At 41.5% G+C, this 19,437-nt stretch overlaps 1 protein-coding gene across 2 annotated transcripts in view; it reads left to right on the forward strand.

Moving 5' to 3' along the window:
• The window catches only part of RPTOR (regulatory associated protein of MTOR complex 1), a 161,218-nt gene that overhangs the window by 46,313 nt on the left and 95,468 nt on the right, over positions 1-19,437 (forward strand). For both annotated transcript variants that reach the window (XM_082326775.1, XM_082326776.1), the window contains exons 5-7: positions 5,426-5,572; positions 11,404-11,579; positions 18,345-18,404. In XM_082326775.1, the coding sequence (XP_082182901.1) occupies positions 5,426-5,572; positions 11,404-11,579; positions 18,345-18,404 (383 nt within the window). The remainder of the gene's footprint in view (positions 1-5,425; positions 5,573-11,403; positions 11,580-18,344; positions 18,405-19,437) is intronic.

Below are 19,437 nucleotides of genomic sequence, written 5' to 3' on the forward strand. Positions count from 1 at the left end.
GCCAGTGGGTAATAAATAAGCCAGAAAGAACGGTGGGCAGAATGTGTTACACATGAAGAAGAGCAGATTACTGCTCAACGAAGTTGTGTGTTATGCCACATGCTTTATTAAGAGCTTACTGGGTATTTCCCAGTTTGCCTGCAGTATCAGCTGGGGTAATGTGGTGTGGACGCCACTGGTGATTAGGAGCTGAGGTCTTTCTGATTTATCTATGGACTCTGGAAAAAAAATTTGATTGCCATAGAGGTTGATGGGGAAAGTTGAAACTTAATAATTTTTGCAGCATGTTACCAAATATTGGCTTTTTTGGAGAGAAAGAATCAGGAGGAGAACTTTTCTTTTAAGCAAAGGATTAAATTTAAGGAAATGCCGAGGGGGACGGAAATCAGCAGTGTTTAGAAATCAACCCTAAGGAATTCAGTCTCAGATCTAAGCAGAGGGCCTAATGAGGCTCAGTATTATATCCCTCTTGAATTGAAATAGTAGAGGTACTGAAATTTGACTGTGCTGACATTTTAAAATTAGATTTAAAACGCTCATGCATGCACTTGAAGTCTCAGTTATAAAAGCACGAAGGCAGAGCTGAAAGGGACCTTGAGATCAACCAAGCGGGGGGCCAAAAGGAGTGAAACGGGCCTTGCTGGGGGATGTGGCGTGTTACAGGCTGACCTGGGTTTGTCGAAAGAAATAGAATGTGTTGGATCTATACTGACTTCCCTTGGGGCCAAGTTGAGCATCTTTCTCCTGTTCCCAGAACCTGAAGTATTGGGACGTGTGGTTCTGGTGGGTCAGCAGACTGTTAGCAAGGTTCTGGTGCAGGTGCTGCGGGAGAGTAGAGGGCGGTGGGGCAAATAGGAGGTGCGACATCGGTTTCAGTTCAAGGGCAGGAGACGACAATGGATTTGAAGAATCTGGCCAGACATTTCACTGTGCTTTTGCTCTTGGTCTGCAGATGCTCGTTTTTCCTTCCTTTTTTTTCCTCCCGTAAAACTGGTGCGCAGCCGTGGCGGCGCTGATGGCGTAGGTGCTGACCGAGAGGACTTCTCCCACTGCGTTTGAGCAGCCGGCGCTGCCTTCCGCGCGCTCCTGCAGCCCAGCCGGAGCGCAGCACGAGCTGGCAGAGCTGCACGGGTTAGCCGCCCTGCGCCGTACGGCTGCCAGAGCTTTCTGGGATGCGCAGACCCAAAGCCTCTTCTTTTCTGCCGGTTTACTGTGAGGGGAGAAGTGACAGCAGCTTTGCAGTGCTGTTGGTAGCTACCACCAGAGAGCCTGGAAACTTAGAGGACCTCAGTACCTGTTCAATTTTTTCTTTTTCACCTTTTTCTAGTGTCACATTTAAATCTCCCAACATGTGCCAGCAGGCTGTCAGAGACAGCAAAGAGATGTAGTGGTGCAGGAGCGCTTTGTAATGATGCCGGAGAAAGTTCACGTAGTATTAGATCTTTGTTAATATCTTCCCCTTAATTTCTTAAGAGTTGGTATTTTAAAACTAATTTAGATCTCTGCCCTTGCACGGTTGGTGCTTTGTCTGAACTGATGTTTTAAAATGGTAATATAAGGAGAATGCTTCTCTTATATGTTTTATCGTCTACTCTTCTGAAAAACTGTCTGCATGTAACTGGTTGAATTAGTTGACGCAGGGCCTGGGGGATGGAGTGACACGTTCTCGAAGGTGCCGCGGGGCCACCAGGGTGGGCAGCCCTGCTCCGGCTCCGCCGTGTCCCTGGCGGTGGGGCTGCGGTGCTGGCAGAGCGTTAGCAGATCGTCCCCCTGCCCTGCCCGAGGGAGACCCCTGAATTTGCAGCTGATCTCCGTGCACCGTAAGCAGCCTTCCTCGCACGGCAGGAGTGTATGCGGGAGAGATTAAGCATGGTATATTCCGATATGTAGATTAAAAAAGATAAAACCTCCAGGAAGTATCGTGTAGCCTGGTTCACTTCAGCTGCACATCTCCATCACTTTGTTCAGTTAAACAGCGTTCAAATGCTGCTGGAAAGGCGTGTGAACGAGGAAGCACTATGGTACGATTTGGGTAAGGCAATTGAAAAGCTAGTAGCTAAACTAACTTGGTCTTTAAAAACCAAACCTGCCTTCTCTCCTACAGACAGTTTTTCCTTGAGTTTAATTTTTTATAGATTTTGACAAGTTGTGCTTGCTGTAGTATAAATACCTCTGTGGTTACCTTCACCTTTTAGGCGTCGCCTATGAAGCAAGCCTTTCCTTTTGATATTTAATCTAGCCTGGCAGATGAAGAGGACAGCAGTAAATAAATAATCTGATACTCATCTGCATTCATTTATTAGAATTTAAACCTAATTGTCTATATACGCTCTCTGGAAAAGAAGACGGTAGTGAGGAGTGCCTCTGACCGCGTTGCCTTGCGGCGGAGGGTGAGCGCAGGGAGGTGCCCGCTCCTCTTCCTCGCGCCCTTCCTCCTCCCCTCAAAACACACACCTAAGGAATTGCTTCAGCTTGGTAACTTCGTGGGTCAGAGACAGTATTAAGGGGAGCAGAAAGTATTTTCGGTTGTAATTTTTTTTTTTTTTCCTGGCTTTTAATCACAGCCACTCAGGAAATGCAGGGCTACTCCAAGGCAGCACGTGCAGGCGTTTATAGTGCTTTAGTTTGTTAATTTTTGCTTTGCAGCTCGACAAACAAAATGTTCCTGAACTCTTTCAGTTAGAGAGAGATAATAAGGCGTATAGAAAGAGCCGGGGGTGGATTCCCATAGGTTCATTGCCCCAAGGTTCATTTCCTGAGATTTCTGAGGGGTTCTGTGAAGTTCAGAAATCCCAGGACAGAAGCTGAACACAGCAACCTTCTGAGGAAGCTTTTTAGCTTTAGAGAAACCTCTTTAGGGAATACTCTTCAAGCATTATTTCATCTTTGATAGGAAATGGAAAGAGAAATTGTACCATGCTTTGGAAGGAATGACTATTTTGAAAATAGCCTTTTCCTGGGTCTGTTGTGTCTTACCGTTGTCCAAAAAGACATGAAATGTGTGAATTGTCAGAAGCAAATTCTGCCGCTCATGTGAGAATACGAAACACAAAACGTGCATCATCGTTGTGTTCCTATTCAGTCCTTTGGAAACTATTTACATATCGCTCATCCCGTCCACAGCGCTGCTGAAACATCCTCTGTTTGACCAAATAAAGGCCAGAAGCTGCAGTCCCCCTTCGCGCTGCGGAAGATTGCCGTGGCTCGGCGTTTTAACTGGCTGCTCTCGTTGGCAGGCGTTACAAGCCAGTACGAAATTATGGAATTGTACCTCATTTTACTGTCGGCTTCCTGCTCTGGCTTGCTGTACGGTATTGGGGTACAAAGGAAGGGTTGAGACAGCCCTTGTAAACCAGTAAATTTGGCAGCATCTGGCGTTTTGCCAGATTTTGAAAAGCATTTTTGCAATAACGCGCTTTTCAGATATTTATTGTGACTGCTGTTGTATTAATAAGGAGTAATGTTCTTTTTCTAGTTTTGCTTGCTACTGTTTTCTAAGAAAATCCCAACGTGGTTTTAAAAAGGTAAAAACCAAAACCCCCTGGCTTCAAACGTGTTTATTCTGAAGTTCTGAGGAACTTCTCTGCAAAATCTGAAGAATGTTGTTTTTAAAATATTTTTGAGCTGTTTATTAAGGAATTGGTTATGAAATTTGTTGAAAATCAGTTTCTAGTTTAGTTGTTTGTTGTGTCATTCCTTTAAACAGTCGCAGAGGGACGTTGGGAGTTGTGTTAACAGAGCCGAAACTTTCTTGCTAAAAACCAAAGTCAAGACTGAGAACAAACTGCGCAGACGAGTTCTTTCATACTCACAGCCCCAGCATGGCAGAGGCAAGACGATCAAGCATCAAAAGATCACCCTGAGCAACCATGCTAGAAAACTATTATTTAACACTCCTTTTTTCTTCAAACTATCTCATTTACATATCATTAGCAAATTTGATAAGTTAATGTGACCCCCACAGTAAAATCAGAACATAAAATTCTTCTGTTTTGAAATATCACAATATTAATCAGAGCTATAATCCAATCTTAACTATAGCAGTATGCATTATAAATCTAAAGTTAAAACAATGCATACCCATAAAATCTCAGCGATTATATGTGTCAGAGCAGGTTTTTTTTATATGTAGCTTACTGTGATTGGAATGTGCTTACAGGGAGTGGTGTCCTTAGAAAAGGTCTCTGCCAAGGGTGAGTTGTTCTTGTATCATTCTATCCTGCAGCAATTTGCAAAGCCCCTAACTCCCTAAAACTTGGGCCTTTATAAACAATTTTTCCTATTAATTTTAATGAAACAACCAAAACTGTTATATATGGGCAAAACTGGATTTTGAAATGACTTACTCTTTCCTACCTTACGTAACACACGGTTTACGATCACTTCTGTCTTTATATACGCTGATATGTGTCCTTGAAAATTTGATTTTTGTAAAAGTTTACTGGTTTTATTACAGCTATTTTAAGTCTCTTGAATTTAAATGGGAGTTATGATCCCATCCATCATTCTGCTGATGTTAATAGGAACAGCACAGCTTTTACTGTAGATTTTGGGCAGAGTTCAATGCTGTACGAACATGAACAGGTTGCCCTCTGGCTGCAGATGGGAAGGATTATGCAGTCAGCCGCTGTATATTTGGTAGGGACTTTTTTCAGGCTCAAATGGCGGAAATCTGCTTTGGTTTATATATTCAGTTCTGCTACTTAGTTTAGAGTGTAGCCCTTCGTAGCTAATTTTAAATGTCTGATTTTTGATCCTCCTTTTATTTTAAGAAGCTCTTGCCTCCAATTATTTGGGGGGGTTAAGGTGGAAGAGAAGGAACAAAGTACTTCATATTTACAGAAACTAAGTTGTTGGTACTTCACTTTGTTGAAGGCAGGCTTTGTTGGGTTTAATTTTATTGGATAATTCTGAAAGTTGCACAGAAGTTAAAGGCTGTAATAAAATTATGAAGCATCTCATTAAACTAGGATGAGGTAGCTGCTGATGGGCTACATAGTCTTAATTATCAATCTTGATTTATTGATGGGAGTTTTCAGTTTAAGACTTCTGATGTTAAATTAAAGACAGCTGGTTTACATCCTTTGTCAGTGTTGCAGAAATTTGAGATAAAATTGGGCTGTTAAATGCTGATTGGGATTGTTAGCACATATCAGAGCGCTCTTTAAGTTTTTAGTTTAGAGTTTAGTGTTTCAAACAATACCACAATAAAATCTACTTGTCGTTTGTGTTAGAGTTGGGTTCACAGTCCTCATTATTAGTAGAGGTTGATTGGTATTTGTATTGATTAATATGCGCAATGTTCAATCTAGGTTTTACTTTGTGATTTCAGAATTGGAGTTTTTTGGTGTTTATTATCTTACCAATGAAAGTTCTGTTGCTTCTCTGCCTCTTTGTAACTCGAGTATTTTTTTTCTTCTTATAGAACTATACTCAGTATATTCCTCTATCCATATATGACCTGCAAACTTGGATGGGCAGTCCTTCCATTTTCGTCTATGATTGCTCTAATGCTGGCCTTATTGTCAAGTCATTCAAACAATTTGCACTACAGAGGGAGCAAGAGTTGGAGGTGAGATCACAGCCTATTGCAAAGGTTTCATTTGTGTTTGTGCCGCAGGGTTAAGTTTAAGCTTGCTTTGCTATATACAGCTGAAAAATGTGTTTAAAACTATGTTGGAAGGCACATTAATTTGCAAATAATTTTGCCACTCCAATCTTTCTGGTTCAGTTTGCTATCCTATTAAACTTGGAATAATTTTTAATACAAGCACTAATTAAATGGTAATGTTAATAGAATCAATTTGTGCCCTAATGATCTTTTCTGCTGAGATGAATGCTGAGGTGAACTAGACCTATTTATTTTAATTGCAAAAGTCTAGTATCTGGGTATGTATTTGGATGTAGTTAGAGTTTTGTGCTGTTGAACTGAATGTGAAAATGCAAAAGAAAATAAAATAAACCTGATACACAGAGGGATTGTCACTGGTGGCTTCAGACTGCTTAAGTTGAATGTGTTTCTAGTGAAAAGCTGTCTTTCATTGCAAATGTAATTACTAATAAATTTATTGAAGTAAATCTGAAATGCAAAGTGGAAGGTGAGAAGTCAGGATTCTTTGTGCAGCAGCTTGGCATAGCAAGACTCCCCGTTGCCAGAAATTCCTGCTAGCTTTAGCTTACATAGAAAGCACATTTTTTAAAGGTTAATTTCTTACATTCTCACAGTTCGAAGACCTTGTATTTAAAACAAACAAACAAACAAACAAACCAAAACAACTTCAAGGAAGGAATATTAATTAATCAGGCAACTGACTGTCACAGATACAACCTTCAAGTAGGTATGAACAGCATCCCTGGCTCTAATTCTTTTCATTCTAAATTCTGTTTTTTTGGAGGTGCTTTTGTAGTGACTCTTTTGGCAGGTGGAAATCCCATTCTACTGACAGAAACCAGTCTACTAGCTTGAGATCTGTAGATCATTTCATTATTCCTTCTCTTCAACCAGTGATAATGCCATACTTTGTAAAGATAAAAAACTTCCCAAAGTCTATGGCTTGGGAAGAACATGAAACTGCAAGACACAGACCAATAGTATTGGTAGTAGATGCCTTTTGAAGGTTACCATCTTTTAAGTCAAGGAAAATGTCTGATGGTCATATTCTGTTCTCCTTTTTCAAGTTTTCCTATCAGCCTGTGACTTTCATTGTGGTATTTCATTTCCAACCTTAATGATTCTATGATTCTATAAGAAGGGTAGATGTGGTGCTCGAGGACATGGTTTGGTGGTGGACTTGGCAGTGACAGGTTAACGGTTGGACTCAATGATCTTAAGGGTCTTTTCCAACCTTAATGATTCTATGATTCTATTTTTCGGAGCCTTTCTCTTTTTGTTTGTACAATGCTCCCTTCTGGATTTTTGTTTTGTTTTCTCATTCTGTTCCTAAGCAGGTTAAAAATGAGCCTAACTCTACCTTCCCTTTCCCTGCTTTCTTCATGAATTGCCTTTTTTCCTTGGCTCTTGCTGAGCTCTAGAATGACTTTGAAGCTGTTGCGGAAGGCAGGCAGTCTCTGCTGGTTTCTGCTGTGTGACAGATAAATTGCTCAGGTGAAGCTTGTGCAGGAAAAGCTCCTCTCTGCAAGCCAGGCAAACCAGACTGACTGCAGACAAGGACGGTTGGTTACAGCGAGAAAGATGAGCACAAGTAATGATGTCAGTCTTTATCCCAACAAAAATATTAAATTCTTATTGCTCTGGGTTTTTTTTATTTATTTTGCAAAATATGTGAGGTTCCATAGGAAAACTGCTTTAGTATTTCTTCTCTTTGCAACACAGGTTAAAACTACCAGTTAATTTGATTATGAAAACAGTTTTAGAATTTTATGTCAGCTTTCCATTCTGTACCTTGAGATTTCATTCGCTACTAAAGTCTTACGGAGATAACTGCTTATTATTAAGAGAAAGCAGAAGGTTTGGTAACAGAAAAGTGCTTACAGTGTCATACAAAGTGTGGATGAGAATTCATTTGCAAAACTATAAACTATTGAATCGTTCAAATTAATGAAAAGTGAAGTAGAGCTGGAACTGGTACTCGGAGGGGCTGCTAGAGCGATCAAGATAATTGTTAGCCCATCTTACTGAAAGGAGATTAGAGGAGTTGGCCGTTCTCTTAATCTGACAGAGCGAAGGCTGAGGGAAGCCGTGGCTGTTTATTTTAATTTTTTTCGGGGTCTCTTTTTTTTTTGATAGCACAGAGCACTGGCCAGGTGCCATCAGATTATACATAGTTCCACCAGAAATGTAAAAATTAATTACAACATACTTACAGGTATGTTTGCAACCCCATTATATTTGATTTTAATTGTTCATGGAATAGAAAGGCTGGCACTCTTTCTTAATGTAAAATCTAAATCTTGTTCAGTCTCCAAAGAGAGGAAGCACAAAAAGAAAAGATAACTTGGGAGTGATAGAAAAGCAGTTAATGCTTCTCTAAGATACCTGAGAAAAGATAATGTTGTAGCACTGCATGGTACATTGTCTTCTTTAAAGAGCTGCCTCCAAAATAGCACTTGAATAGTAAATACTTTTTTTTTTTTTGCCTTTTATTAGTAAATAAAGTATGGCTAATGCGTGTGAGTGAGAAGCTGTGCAGGTAGAAAGAAGTATATTGGTTTCAGTAAGAAGATGACTTTGCATACCAGGGGCAGGAATCTGTCACGTCTTATCCTGGTGGACAGCTTGCAATTGAAAATCGTTTTTATCTTTGGCAAGACCGCTTCTCTGAGGGCGCCGAGGGTGAAGGCAGAGGATCTAGCTCTGGAGACACCAGAGACAGTTCAGCTGTAACTGGGTTTTGGTGGGCTGGGGAATGGGCAGATGTGGAGATAATTTTGTCATTTGATTATAGCTCTGTGTTGTGTATTTATAGGGCAGCAATTAAGCTAATAAAGTTTACCAATCCCCATCGTTCCCAACGTGTCACAGTGTTTCCGAATGCTGTTGTTAGATGCTGTTGATATAGGGACTGGTGGTTTCCCTGGACTGGGGTAGACTTGGCTGTTTCAGAGAAATATCTGTGAATTGTTTTAATTTCCAACTGGATGGGCAGTTAAGCTAAGGATTTGGTTTAATACCTAGCTAAACAAAAGTACATATTTTGCTGACAAGAAACATCCATTTAGCAGCACGATGTGGTTATGATGTGGCACAGTATGAAGTGTGATAAATTAGTTTAAAAGTTCATTTTTCCAGTTGACCCTGCCTTTATTTGTTTTGGTTTTGTTTTGATATTTCTATTAGAAAGCTATCCTTTTCCTTTCCCAAAAGACATTTTTTCAGACCTGGAAACTGACCCCAGCTTTTAGAAACTGGAATTCCTGCTGTTGCTTTCCTGGTTAACGTCCCGTTTGGTATCACTAAGCGCGGTAGCAGTAAGGCCAGCGTGAATATTGGTGGTGGACGAGGGGGTAGAGGGCACCTGGCAGGCACTTGACCTCATGCCACTCTAAGAGAACGGCGGATGAAACGGTGTCTGCAGAGCAGCCCGTCCCCTGGTTAGACAACACCTCGCTGTGCCGTGGAGCTGAGCTCTGCTTGCGCCCTGGAGTGGAAGTGATGGCACCGGGTCCGATTAGCTAGGTCTGATGAGTCTGTGGGTGTGTATACATACACCGTAATTCTGGAGAATTAAGCAGGCACTTTACGTGTGCTGTGCTAACAATGATAAAACACTAGGCTGGTTATTTCTGATTAATTTTCTGTGTAATTGTGATGTTGTGCTTCCTCTGACTCATCCTTGTTTTACCCAGCAAAGGTCTGCCGTCTTAAGGCCACGTTTGAGATGTACAGAAGTGAAGGCTGAAATATGTCTCCCAGATGCGTGCTTTGCTGCATGAGATACAACTTTTTGATTTTCAACTTTATTGTTTGAATTTTTCAACAGCGCACCTTACAGCTGCATACGAACTTGTTTTGTTCTTTGGCTGTGTAGGAATTCAGTGTTGGGATGGGAATGCCTCTTCGTTTTCCCCTTCAGCAGGGTATATGACTAACTAGTCCTCACTGGAGCTGAGGAACTCACAGGGTTTATTTTTCCATCTTCAACATTAATTTTCAAAAAATTAGCTTAACGACAGCACAGCAGAATGTTATCTGGCATTAGCATCATGTCTGGGGGGAGAATTTTGCTAATCCACCATCTGCTGGGAGAGAGGAACATCTCCTTTTCTGTAGTTGCATTAATATCTTCCACAGGGGCAGAGGATTTTCGTAGCGGGAGTTGTGTGAAGCTGGCAGGTTTGGTCAACGCTTGAAATAACAACTCGTAGTTCTTGTCGTGGGGCAGAGTTCCTCCCAAGTTTACCTTGAACGTGTCTGTTAATTCAAAGAGGGTTGGTTTTCTATGAAGTGCTTGTTTCTCAGTCTAATTCTATAGGTACACAACTGTTTTCAGTACCAGTGGTTTCAAATACATATATTGTTTCCCCCTCTGTTAGTTGCAGGCAGTAATACTTGCAAACCCGTTCTCTCTTCCTCCAGATAGACAGAGCACTTGCAAGTAGCAAACCTGAGTGCTCCGTAGCTTGGGCAGCTGTAATTTGTTCAGAACAAATTAGTTACCACCATCTTATGATAGCATATTTCAGTATAATTGATAAATTAATATTACCACTATTATTTTGTCTGAAAGGCTGTGGATTGTCAGTCACCCTGAAATAACAAGTAACACAATAAGTACTCTGTTGATAATAAGGAATTTTTACTTACAAAGCTTACACAGGAAAATGTGCATCACTTTGCCTTGCAACTGTGTTTCTGGTGAAAGAAGTTGGGAGTTCTGCTGCAAGGTCTTTATCTAATTGATTGCTTACAGAAACCGTTGATGTATTAAAAAAATATGCATAGCTGGTTCTTGTCTGCAGATGCACAAATGCCGTCAGACCAATGCCCTCCATCGGTCCATGGCTAGCATGAAATCTGCACTAATGTGTCTCAGTTCTCAGTATTTTAAAGAGGGATTATGCCCAATTAAATATAAAGTAATCGAGTCTCAGCAAATGGTGTCTTGTTAGAATAGTTCTAGATCTTGAGATGCAAAGACCTTAGAGTTATTTTTCAGTGTAACATTCACTGCTTAGAGCAGAAATTACCACATTTTTTCCATCCAGAGGAATATGTATAAGGACCTTGAGCCCTTTTACTAAAGCACTGATGAAAACTTCTATCTGCTGATAGGTTAATATTTGCATTGCAGAAGACAGTGCACATTTCTTTTTTCTGTTGTGGTTTGTTTGGATTTTTTTTTTTTTTTGGAAGATAGCCTCTCTACTTACATACGGTAATTTTCTCTCTTCCTTTTCCCAGCTTGACCTTTTTGCTCTAGTGAAGTAGAAAGATGTATGGGGAGAAACCCAGGGAGTTCAGTATTCTTTTGGCTTACCAACAAGAGTCCTCTTTACGCTCCGTGGCAGGAAATGCTGCCTAGTACAGCCAAATGAATTGCATTTTTTCCATTTGGAGCTATTCTGCCATCTGTGGTAAATGGTTATGAGCCACAGGAAGGATGGTTTTTGCTTAAATGTAAAAGAAAGAATGATTAACCCAAGTTGCTTCTACAGTGCTTGATTCCAAGCTGGCAGATGTGAACTGAAGACTCTGAAGTGTTGATCACAGCTCAGTCTGTTGCAAGTTGCTGTTTTTGGTGTGTGGTATTGTTATGGTAAATACACTTAAATACTGTTAATTATATGTGAGTTAAAACTATGGCTGGTGCTACTATAGTCGTACGTTTCTCCGAATCCAGAGATCTATCAAACTTTGACAGCTCCTCATCAGTTATTTTCAAAGTGGTATAGGAATTAACTTTACTGAATTCACCACCTGAGTCATTTCCTTGATCTCTCCAGGTAGCTGCCATTAACCCAAACCATCCGCTTGCTCAAATGCCTTTGCCTCCCTCGATGAAGAACTGCATTCAGCTGGCGGCCTGTGAAGCCAATGAATTGCTACCCATGATCCCCGATCTGCCAGCTGACCTTTTCACATCATGCCTTACTACGCCCATCAAAATTGCCCTGAGATGGTGAGTATCTTCCCCGTTATTGAAGGCAAGTGCATAATTTGTGTAGCTTGTTTGTTGAAATGATAGATTTGTTAATCCAAATGCTTCATCTAACCTAAAGTTTCTCTGCAATATTGAATTACAGGATTTGAACTATGCATTTGGGACAGCGTTTTATTAATCAGAACTAGAAAGGTGAAAATATTGTTATCTTCTACTTATTACACTTTAGATTCCAGCTCAATATCTAGGTTTGCTCAGATTAAGGGATTTACTGTTCGGGGAATTAAATATCTGCTTCTTCAGAGAGCAGAAATAGTACATAGTGCAATACGACTTTTTGTAAATTGTCCTTTGTACAAATCATATTCCAAATATTGCGGTTGCTGTAAATAATGCAGTAGCATTAAATAATGCTGTAGTGAAACAAATTGAGTGATAAATCAAAGAAAGATGTTATGGAATGACATATCAAGTTAATTAGGCAGAAAGATATAAAAGGCTGCTATGGATAGCAGGAGCTTTCGAAGAGCAATATTTTTAGCCAACAACAGAGAGGATCACGAACAATTGTGGTGCCAGCTGAGGACACGGTGCGAGGAATCCAGCAAGTGCACCGCGGTACGTAGCTCGGTCGGTTCATTCCTGTCAGCACATTTCACTTGAAAAACTTGAAAAAAGTTAAAACAGCCTATAGATGTTGCAGACAACGGTAAGCAATTGAGTGACCGCAGCTTCGAGAGTTATTAGCTGTCTTTTGGAGATGCTCGTAATAACTTAAAATTCTTACAGTCTTTCTGATTTATATAAGCAACAAATTAATTTGACCAGGCTTTGGTTTAGATACGCAGTGCCTTTAACTGATACCTTTTGCTCCTGTGAGGGGCCGCACAGGACCTGTTTAATTCCTTTTCCTGTTTTTGATTTCCTGAGCTCAGAGGGTATTTATTTTCTCACAGAACAGAGTCACAGCTTGTAAACACTGGCAGAAGTCTTGGATAATTTTGAGAAGCAGGACAAAGAGCTTCAGTGACATTAGGAATATTTTTGAGGGAAGGTTTTGAGAGAGCGAGTGAGAAAATGATTTTTCTGACCCAGGTATCATGGACCAGGAGTCTGAATTAATGGGAGATTAGCCTAGAGTTTCAGCCAAGGAACGGCAAACCTCTAAATAAGTTAGGCAGGTCTGTGCTCCTCTCATAGTTTTAAAATCGTTTTCGTCTTACTCTTTCATTTTTCTGTTGTAAAAACAAAACATTATGTTGCTTTTCTGAGATACCAGTCTGGTTGCTATACTAACCGCTCATCAAAACTCACAAGTGAGCACTTGCAGATATGCAACAGGATTGAGCCTGCTGATGAGCCCGAGACATTTAATCTCATCTAATCCTGAGAGAACGATGTGCTTCCCTCCTGGGAGAGGTGAAAGGAAAGAGGTTAACTTCCAATATAGCAGCCACTGTGACAGCTCTTCATTGGCGAAGCGGCTGCCCGGACACGGAGCCTCGCTAGCTTGCTCTTCCCGGTGCTGGTGTGGCGGTAGGCTGGCTCTGAACCCTGCCTGCTGTGTGAGACTTCTCCAGCTGCCTGCATAAATCCTTCTCGTTAAAAACTAAAGAAAGCTTTTGCTACTACGTGGTAAAATTCCTTTAGGGGAACTTTGAGAAATACTGTGTTTTATAACCGGGAAAATACAGTTGCAGGGAACTACTTTTATCATATGGCTGCTATCGGATCACTGCTATCCAAATGTGAAGGAGTTTAGATTTCTGCTGGTTTTATCTATGGAGAAAGACTTTGAAATTTAACTGAATGTTCCACCTGATTAGCTCAAGGCTAGCAGCAGGTGACGATGAATGCACCTTGGTAAATACAAATGATGCTTTTTTAAAAATTACTTGTTGAATGGAGTCCACGACCGATAAGTAAAACAGTGACACAGGATTCAGCAAATCATAGAATCATTTAGGTTGGAAAAGACCTTTAAGATCATCGAGTCCAACTGTAAACCCAACGCTGCCAAGTCCGCCAAATGAGAGTTTGAGTTCAAGTTTTCACCAAAACACCACGCTACTGTGGAGAGAAGAGGGGGAAGCGATTGCTTTTCAGGGTGGATACACCGAGGCTCGCAGTTATGCTGAATAACTCATTATTGTGGACGTGTGTTAAATCAATACTGTGTGGATGCAGTGACACCACTTTTTTTTTTTGTTGTTTTCACTAATTCATAAAATCTTTGTGGGAATCCCTAGCATAGGCTTTGATGCCTGTTGAAGATTAGCTGGTTTCTAGCAAGCTGAAGCTTCTGAAGTGAAGTGAAAGCTGTTGGCACTGGGACTTGGGGTTCTCCTTGCCGTGCAATTATCAGAACCCTACCTCACAGTTTGTGCCATACTTAAAGTGAAAATGCTGAGGCTCTGAGGGAGGGTTTTTTTTTTTTTGGTTTTGGTGATTTGGTGTGGGTTTTTTTGTGGTTTTTGTTGGGTTTTTGTTGTTGTTGTTTTGGAAGCCCCCTCCAACCCTTTAAACTGCTTACACAACAGTATTTAATGCACGGTTTACATATACTGGGAAAGGATTTTTTTTTTTTTTTTGATATTCTGATCTGCTCAGGAATTTTCTGTTACTTCATCTCCATGGGAACGTGGCTGAGAGGGCGATCAGGGCAGGTTCTCAAGCAGAGCTACACCTGGCATAAGCATGAGATGTTCTCAGACTGGCGTCTCGTTTGTCTGTGACAGGAAACGTGTTTGTGAAAGTGCAGCTCAGCAGAAGGATTTAAAACTATTAACCTCAGCTGTTCTTGGGGTTGCTGCTGGTAGATGCCATGCGAACTCCTGGACAGTAAAGCATTTCCTATTACATCTAATGCAATGATTATGTGTGTTGCTTACTGCACACACAAAAAATTTCTCCTCTATTCTCTGATGAAGATTATGCTCCTTTTATCTTCGCTAATGATTGGCATTATTGCGGTTGTGTTTTTATCCGTGCAAGTCCTGTAAATAATAGGTGCTTGCTTGCGGAGCATTATTATTCACTGCTATTAAACATAATACATGCAAAGCCAGACCTTCCTCCTGTATTCCAGCTGTTTGATGCAAACCATATGTTGGTGTCCTAAAGCAGACAGTTAATGGAAAATAAAGATGTAAACCTTTGTCATTAAAACTTCTCTTTTACTTCAGCCTAGCCCTTTTACTAAAGCTGATCCAGAACCCTGCAGAAATGCTTTTGAAGTATAACATTTTTGCAATTCTGGACTGACAGGCTAATGAAGTTTCATATACTGAATTTATGGGCAAATAAAATTTTGATGAATAAATTTCTATACATCCCATTTTGTGCTCTGTATTTTAAGTAAACAACTGATGGACAAAATCACTTATCAAATGGAGTTGCAGCTGCATCCGCTTCAGTCTAATTTCAGGGAAAGAAAAATTGATGCTGGTAAGAGAAGCAGAGGTCGGTCGTGCCCTTCCGAACGTGGTGCATGAAACTCTTAATGCCAGTCTGACAATTCCAGGAATCCAGCGTATGAATTCTGGCTAACTTGATACTGATTATCTTCATGTGTAGTGACTGCTGTGAGCTGAGGTATTCCAAATATATGTTGTAACTATAACTACATATGAGGCAAGGTTAGAGATAAGCCGTATGGATTGTTAATCTTGACTGATACGCTTATATTATCATCAGTCCCTTAAGACATAAACAAGCTGCAATTATATTTCCACAGTTTTACCCATCAGGGAGAAGGCTGTCCTTGTCTAAATTGTCTTAAGGACCCTATGGTTTTGAACCCTGAAGTCCCACTCATAAGAGCAATAGGGTCCTGAAAAGTGCTGGAAAACCCCCAAAACCAAAAAGAAACAAAAAGTTTGAGAACTGCTCAGGCTCAGGAATTTCAGATACGCCGTTTGTACATCAGAACCCAAATATAGCAAGCTTGCAAGGGCATGGAAAAAAGAGCTTGACCTGTGGCACTTGTGGGTCAATTAAAACAAACATTTAAAGTGTGGTGTTTTTTTTTCCTAATGTGTTTATTTTGCATTTCTGCTTGAGATTTTGGGGGGTTAACTGAGCCAATCCTCTGTCCCAAATTTATTTAGAGAAACTAAATTGAGTTTCAAAATATTCCTGTGATATCTGAGCAGAACCCAGTTGAGCATTGTTTTATGTGTATTTCTGGTTTTCTTCTTTATTGCCTGGCATTTATTGGTATGTTTATGTGCAACTCTAACATATTTCGCCTGATGTGTGTGATGATGGCACCAGCCATCACTTGAGGCATCACATTTGGAGCCTTGGAGTGATGGAAGGGGGTTGCAGATACAGGATGAGGAACATTTTGTTTACGAGTACATTTTCTTGGCAGTCAGTGGTTGTTAGAGAGGAAATGCAGAGAGTCTGCATGAAACGGGGTTTTGATGAACTAATCTCTTTCAAACTATTCAGGGCAATGGTGGGTGCTTTATAAAAGAAATATCGTAGCAGTCCCAGTATATAAAAAAGCAGTAAGCGCTTGCTGCTTTACTCCCGTTCTGGTGAGTACCACACAGATCCACAGTCAGGGCAGAAAGGGTGGGTTTTCACCAGTCAAATGCAATCTGGTTTTATTTTGTCATCTTTGAGGAGCCATGAGCTCAAATGAAATCACTGAAATCTAAGCTTATTTACATGTTGCCCACAGTGCAATGCTAGCAGCTCCCTAAGGAAGTGCTAAATGACATCTGGAGAACGCGTTTAGATGGGAAAATGCCTGTTCATAGTTGACCGTCAAAGGTTTGCCTGTCCTGCTGTTGCAGGGCTTGGGGGAAAGGCTTGGCACGGTGGCGTTTCTCCTGTTGTATGTCCTGAACGTCTGCATGCGTGGGGCAAGCTTTCTGCTTCTAATCCAACAAGCTGTAATCAAAAGCCTTGTGCTTAGGAGAAATCCTTGCAGAAAGAAGGCTAATGTGTGTGTTTGCCCTGGCAAATGCACTCTGCTGCCAGGCGAGAGCCTGCTCATCAATTCTCAGACTCTTGTCGCCTGGCCCGGAGGAGGCTGGCTGTGCTGAGCAGGGTTAGGATGCTCAGCCTTTTTTTACATTGCGTCTTCTAACAGTGTGCAGCACTGTCCTATTAATCTGTGAGCCTGTAAAATACGGCTGAGTGAGTGAGGGTAGGTCAAATCATGGCTCGGATGAGAGGCTTCCGAAGTAAATAGAAAATACTGCATGACATGGTGATAGGTGGGACTCTCTTTTCTTTATAGACAGCAAATGTGTAACAGTACAAAGTATTGCTGGCTCTGTTCTGGTCCTCTTTCAGATATGTGGTAACGTAGAGGCATCGAGCAGAGGAGTTAGAAAGTCTTTTGGCATCCTTAGTCTGTAGGGAGACTCCAGCCTGATTCCAATGACCTAATTCTGCTGTGCTGAATCCTGCCGGCAGTTTTTGTTTGAGGGGCATTTCCCTGTGTGCTTCTGTAGAGCAGCGTTGTAAGATTTTTATATTTTAGCAGATTGTATAGGGATCCCACTGTAGTGTTGACAGATAGCTTTATGACTTTTTTTTTTTATGATGGATGGTGCACACGTAGGAAAAGCAGCCTGGAGACCACTTAGCTTTTCAGAGCCCATCCCTGTTCTGGGCAGTAACGGAGGTCCTGCCGTCAGCGGATGCCACAAGAAAACTGGAGGGTCCTCAAGATTTCAGAAACGGGCTCTGCACATCTTGTCTTTAAAGAAGTAATTGTTCTCTCCTTTACCTGGGGAAGAGCCTTTTGGATGTGGATGTCGTGGCTCTGATGAAAGGAGGGACTCGTGCTGCAGCAGCTCCAGCTGCCGCTGGATGCGGGAGGTGGGTTCCCTGGGCTCGCCCTCCCGGTACCTCGCCGCCCGCAGAGCTTTCTGTTCCTGTGCGAGTGAAGTGTAGGGGTTAAACATCAACTTATATTACACTGATGGGTAAATGCTTCATTAAACAACTGAGTGGATTTCTGAAATACTGGCAAAATGGGCTGGGAAGGTAGTGATATCGCTGAGGAAGTCATTTCTCAAGTTGAATTTGCTGGTTTTTCTTCCCAGATCTGTTGTTTCCCACTTCTGCCCTCTGGGCACAAAGCGTATCCCTGGGAGTTTTGGAGGAGGGAGTCAAGCGCTCGGAAATGGGCCGGCAGTCGTGCTGTCTTCCCACACCCGCTCGGGTTTAGCGACTCGGGATTTTCTAGGCACAGCGAGCGGTAGTGCTAACAGGACTTTGCATTTTCCAGGGCCGGCGTTCCTGAAGTAGTGGTATTTGTAATGCTGAGGAAATGGAGTCAGCATTTTTTTTAATTAAATAACTGAGGTGTTTGAACTTGATGCATCCCTCTTGTTCCTTCCCTTTCTCACTTTCCTGCCGGCAGTGCCAAATCTCTTCAGGGAAACCCAGCCAACGCTAATCATTATTCCAGAAGCATAAACCTCCTCGGCTCTCGTGTCGTCTTGCTCCTCCCGAGAGACCGTGCTGGATGACTGTGAGCCCTTTTCCCCCCTGCTATGTGTTGGAAAACTTGTCACCGTGACAGTTACAATACCCCAATTTTGACACCTGACGATGGAAATCGCCGCATAATCATGAGTGTGACAAATATTGAGGGCCTTGTTTGATTCTTATTATGCTGTGGCAAAGTTTTCTACCCAAACACCATTTTAAAAGCAGAAGCACTGTAATAAAGAAACCTTCTTCCATATTCTTTCCACAGAACCTTGTCATTAAATATTCAATTAGTATGTTTTATTTTTATTCTCTTCTCCGCAGGTTCTGTATGCAGAAGAGTGTCAGACTGGTGCCAGGAGTCACACTGGATTTAATAGAGAAGTAAGCCAAATTTTATGATTTTTTTTCCCTGTTGCTCTTAATTTCCTCATTATTTCTAGCATTTCTCTTGTTTGTCCGCGAGGACATTTCTTTGGAAAGCTTTTCGCAGAGTCCGTACCTACAGTATTTGTCATTTCTTGCCTTACTGTGTGTTGCTGAAATAAGCAGTGGCCATAAAAGCGAGCAGCCGCTCGTGGAGCGGCGCCGCAGCGGGGAGTTACGGCTGCGCGGGGGCTTTGCTCAGCTCGGTGAGTTCAGAGTCCCGTAGCTCTCGCCGCTCGTGCTGTCATCCCAGACTAGCCAGAGAAATGGCAACTGCAGACACAGATTGTGGCCACGTTCCTGGAAGTCCAGGGTTGAAAAGCCACGCGTGTGGCTGGTTTTGGCGTGGGTTTTGACCATGGGAGCACTGACAGAGGAGCCGTGCTCGTACACCCCTGTCACCAAAACCAACAGAAAAACACTTAACCAAAAATACTGTTTTTTCAGTTCATCACTGTGCTGTCCTACTATTCTTTGTCTGATAGTGTTGTTATGTTTCAGACTTAACACCACTGAAACACGTTATAATCCTTTTATCCAAGCAATATTTGAGGATAATTATTGGTTCTCAGGCAGCTGAGGCAGACTGATTAACCAAGACAGCTATTCTTCATATTCTACTTCAGTTTATACAAACAAGGTAGACTTGGAAATAATAGTTGTCCACTGTACTCTTTGTTGTTTAATATATATTTTTTTTTAAAGGGAAACATACTCTTAAAGACAGGGCAATAGATGCTTGCAGCCACTAGATGCAGGAGTTCTGTGCTCCCTGCAGATTGTTTTTGAATGCCCTGTGCTTGGAACAGTGATACACACACAAACTGTCTGGGAGTGATTAATTAAAGATCATTCATTCAGTTCCAGAGAAATTTTGACTCTAGAAATACTGTTGTTAGTTAGAACTCTTCTGACACATGGACGTCCAGAGTCCAGTTATCATCTTTTGTCTAAGATGAAAACTGTAGAATTGAAGGGCATCCTGAAAGGG

This window comes from Platalea leucorodia (genome assembly GCF_965183815.1).
Source record: "Platalea leucorodia genome assembly, chromosome: 14".
Lineage (NCBI taxonomy): Eukaryota > Metazoa > Chordata > Aves > Pelecaniformes > Threskiornithidae > Platalea > Platalea leucorodia.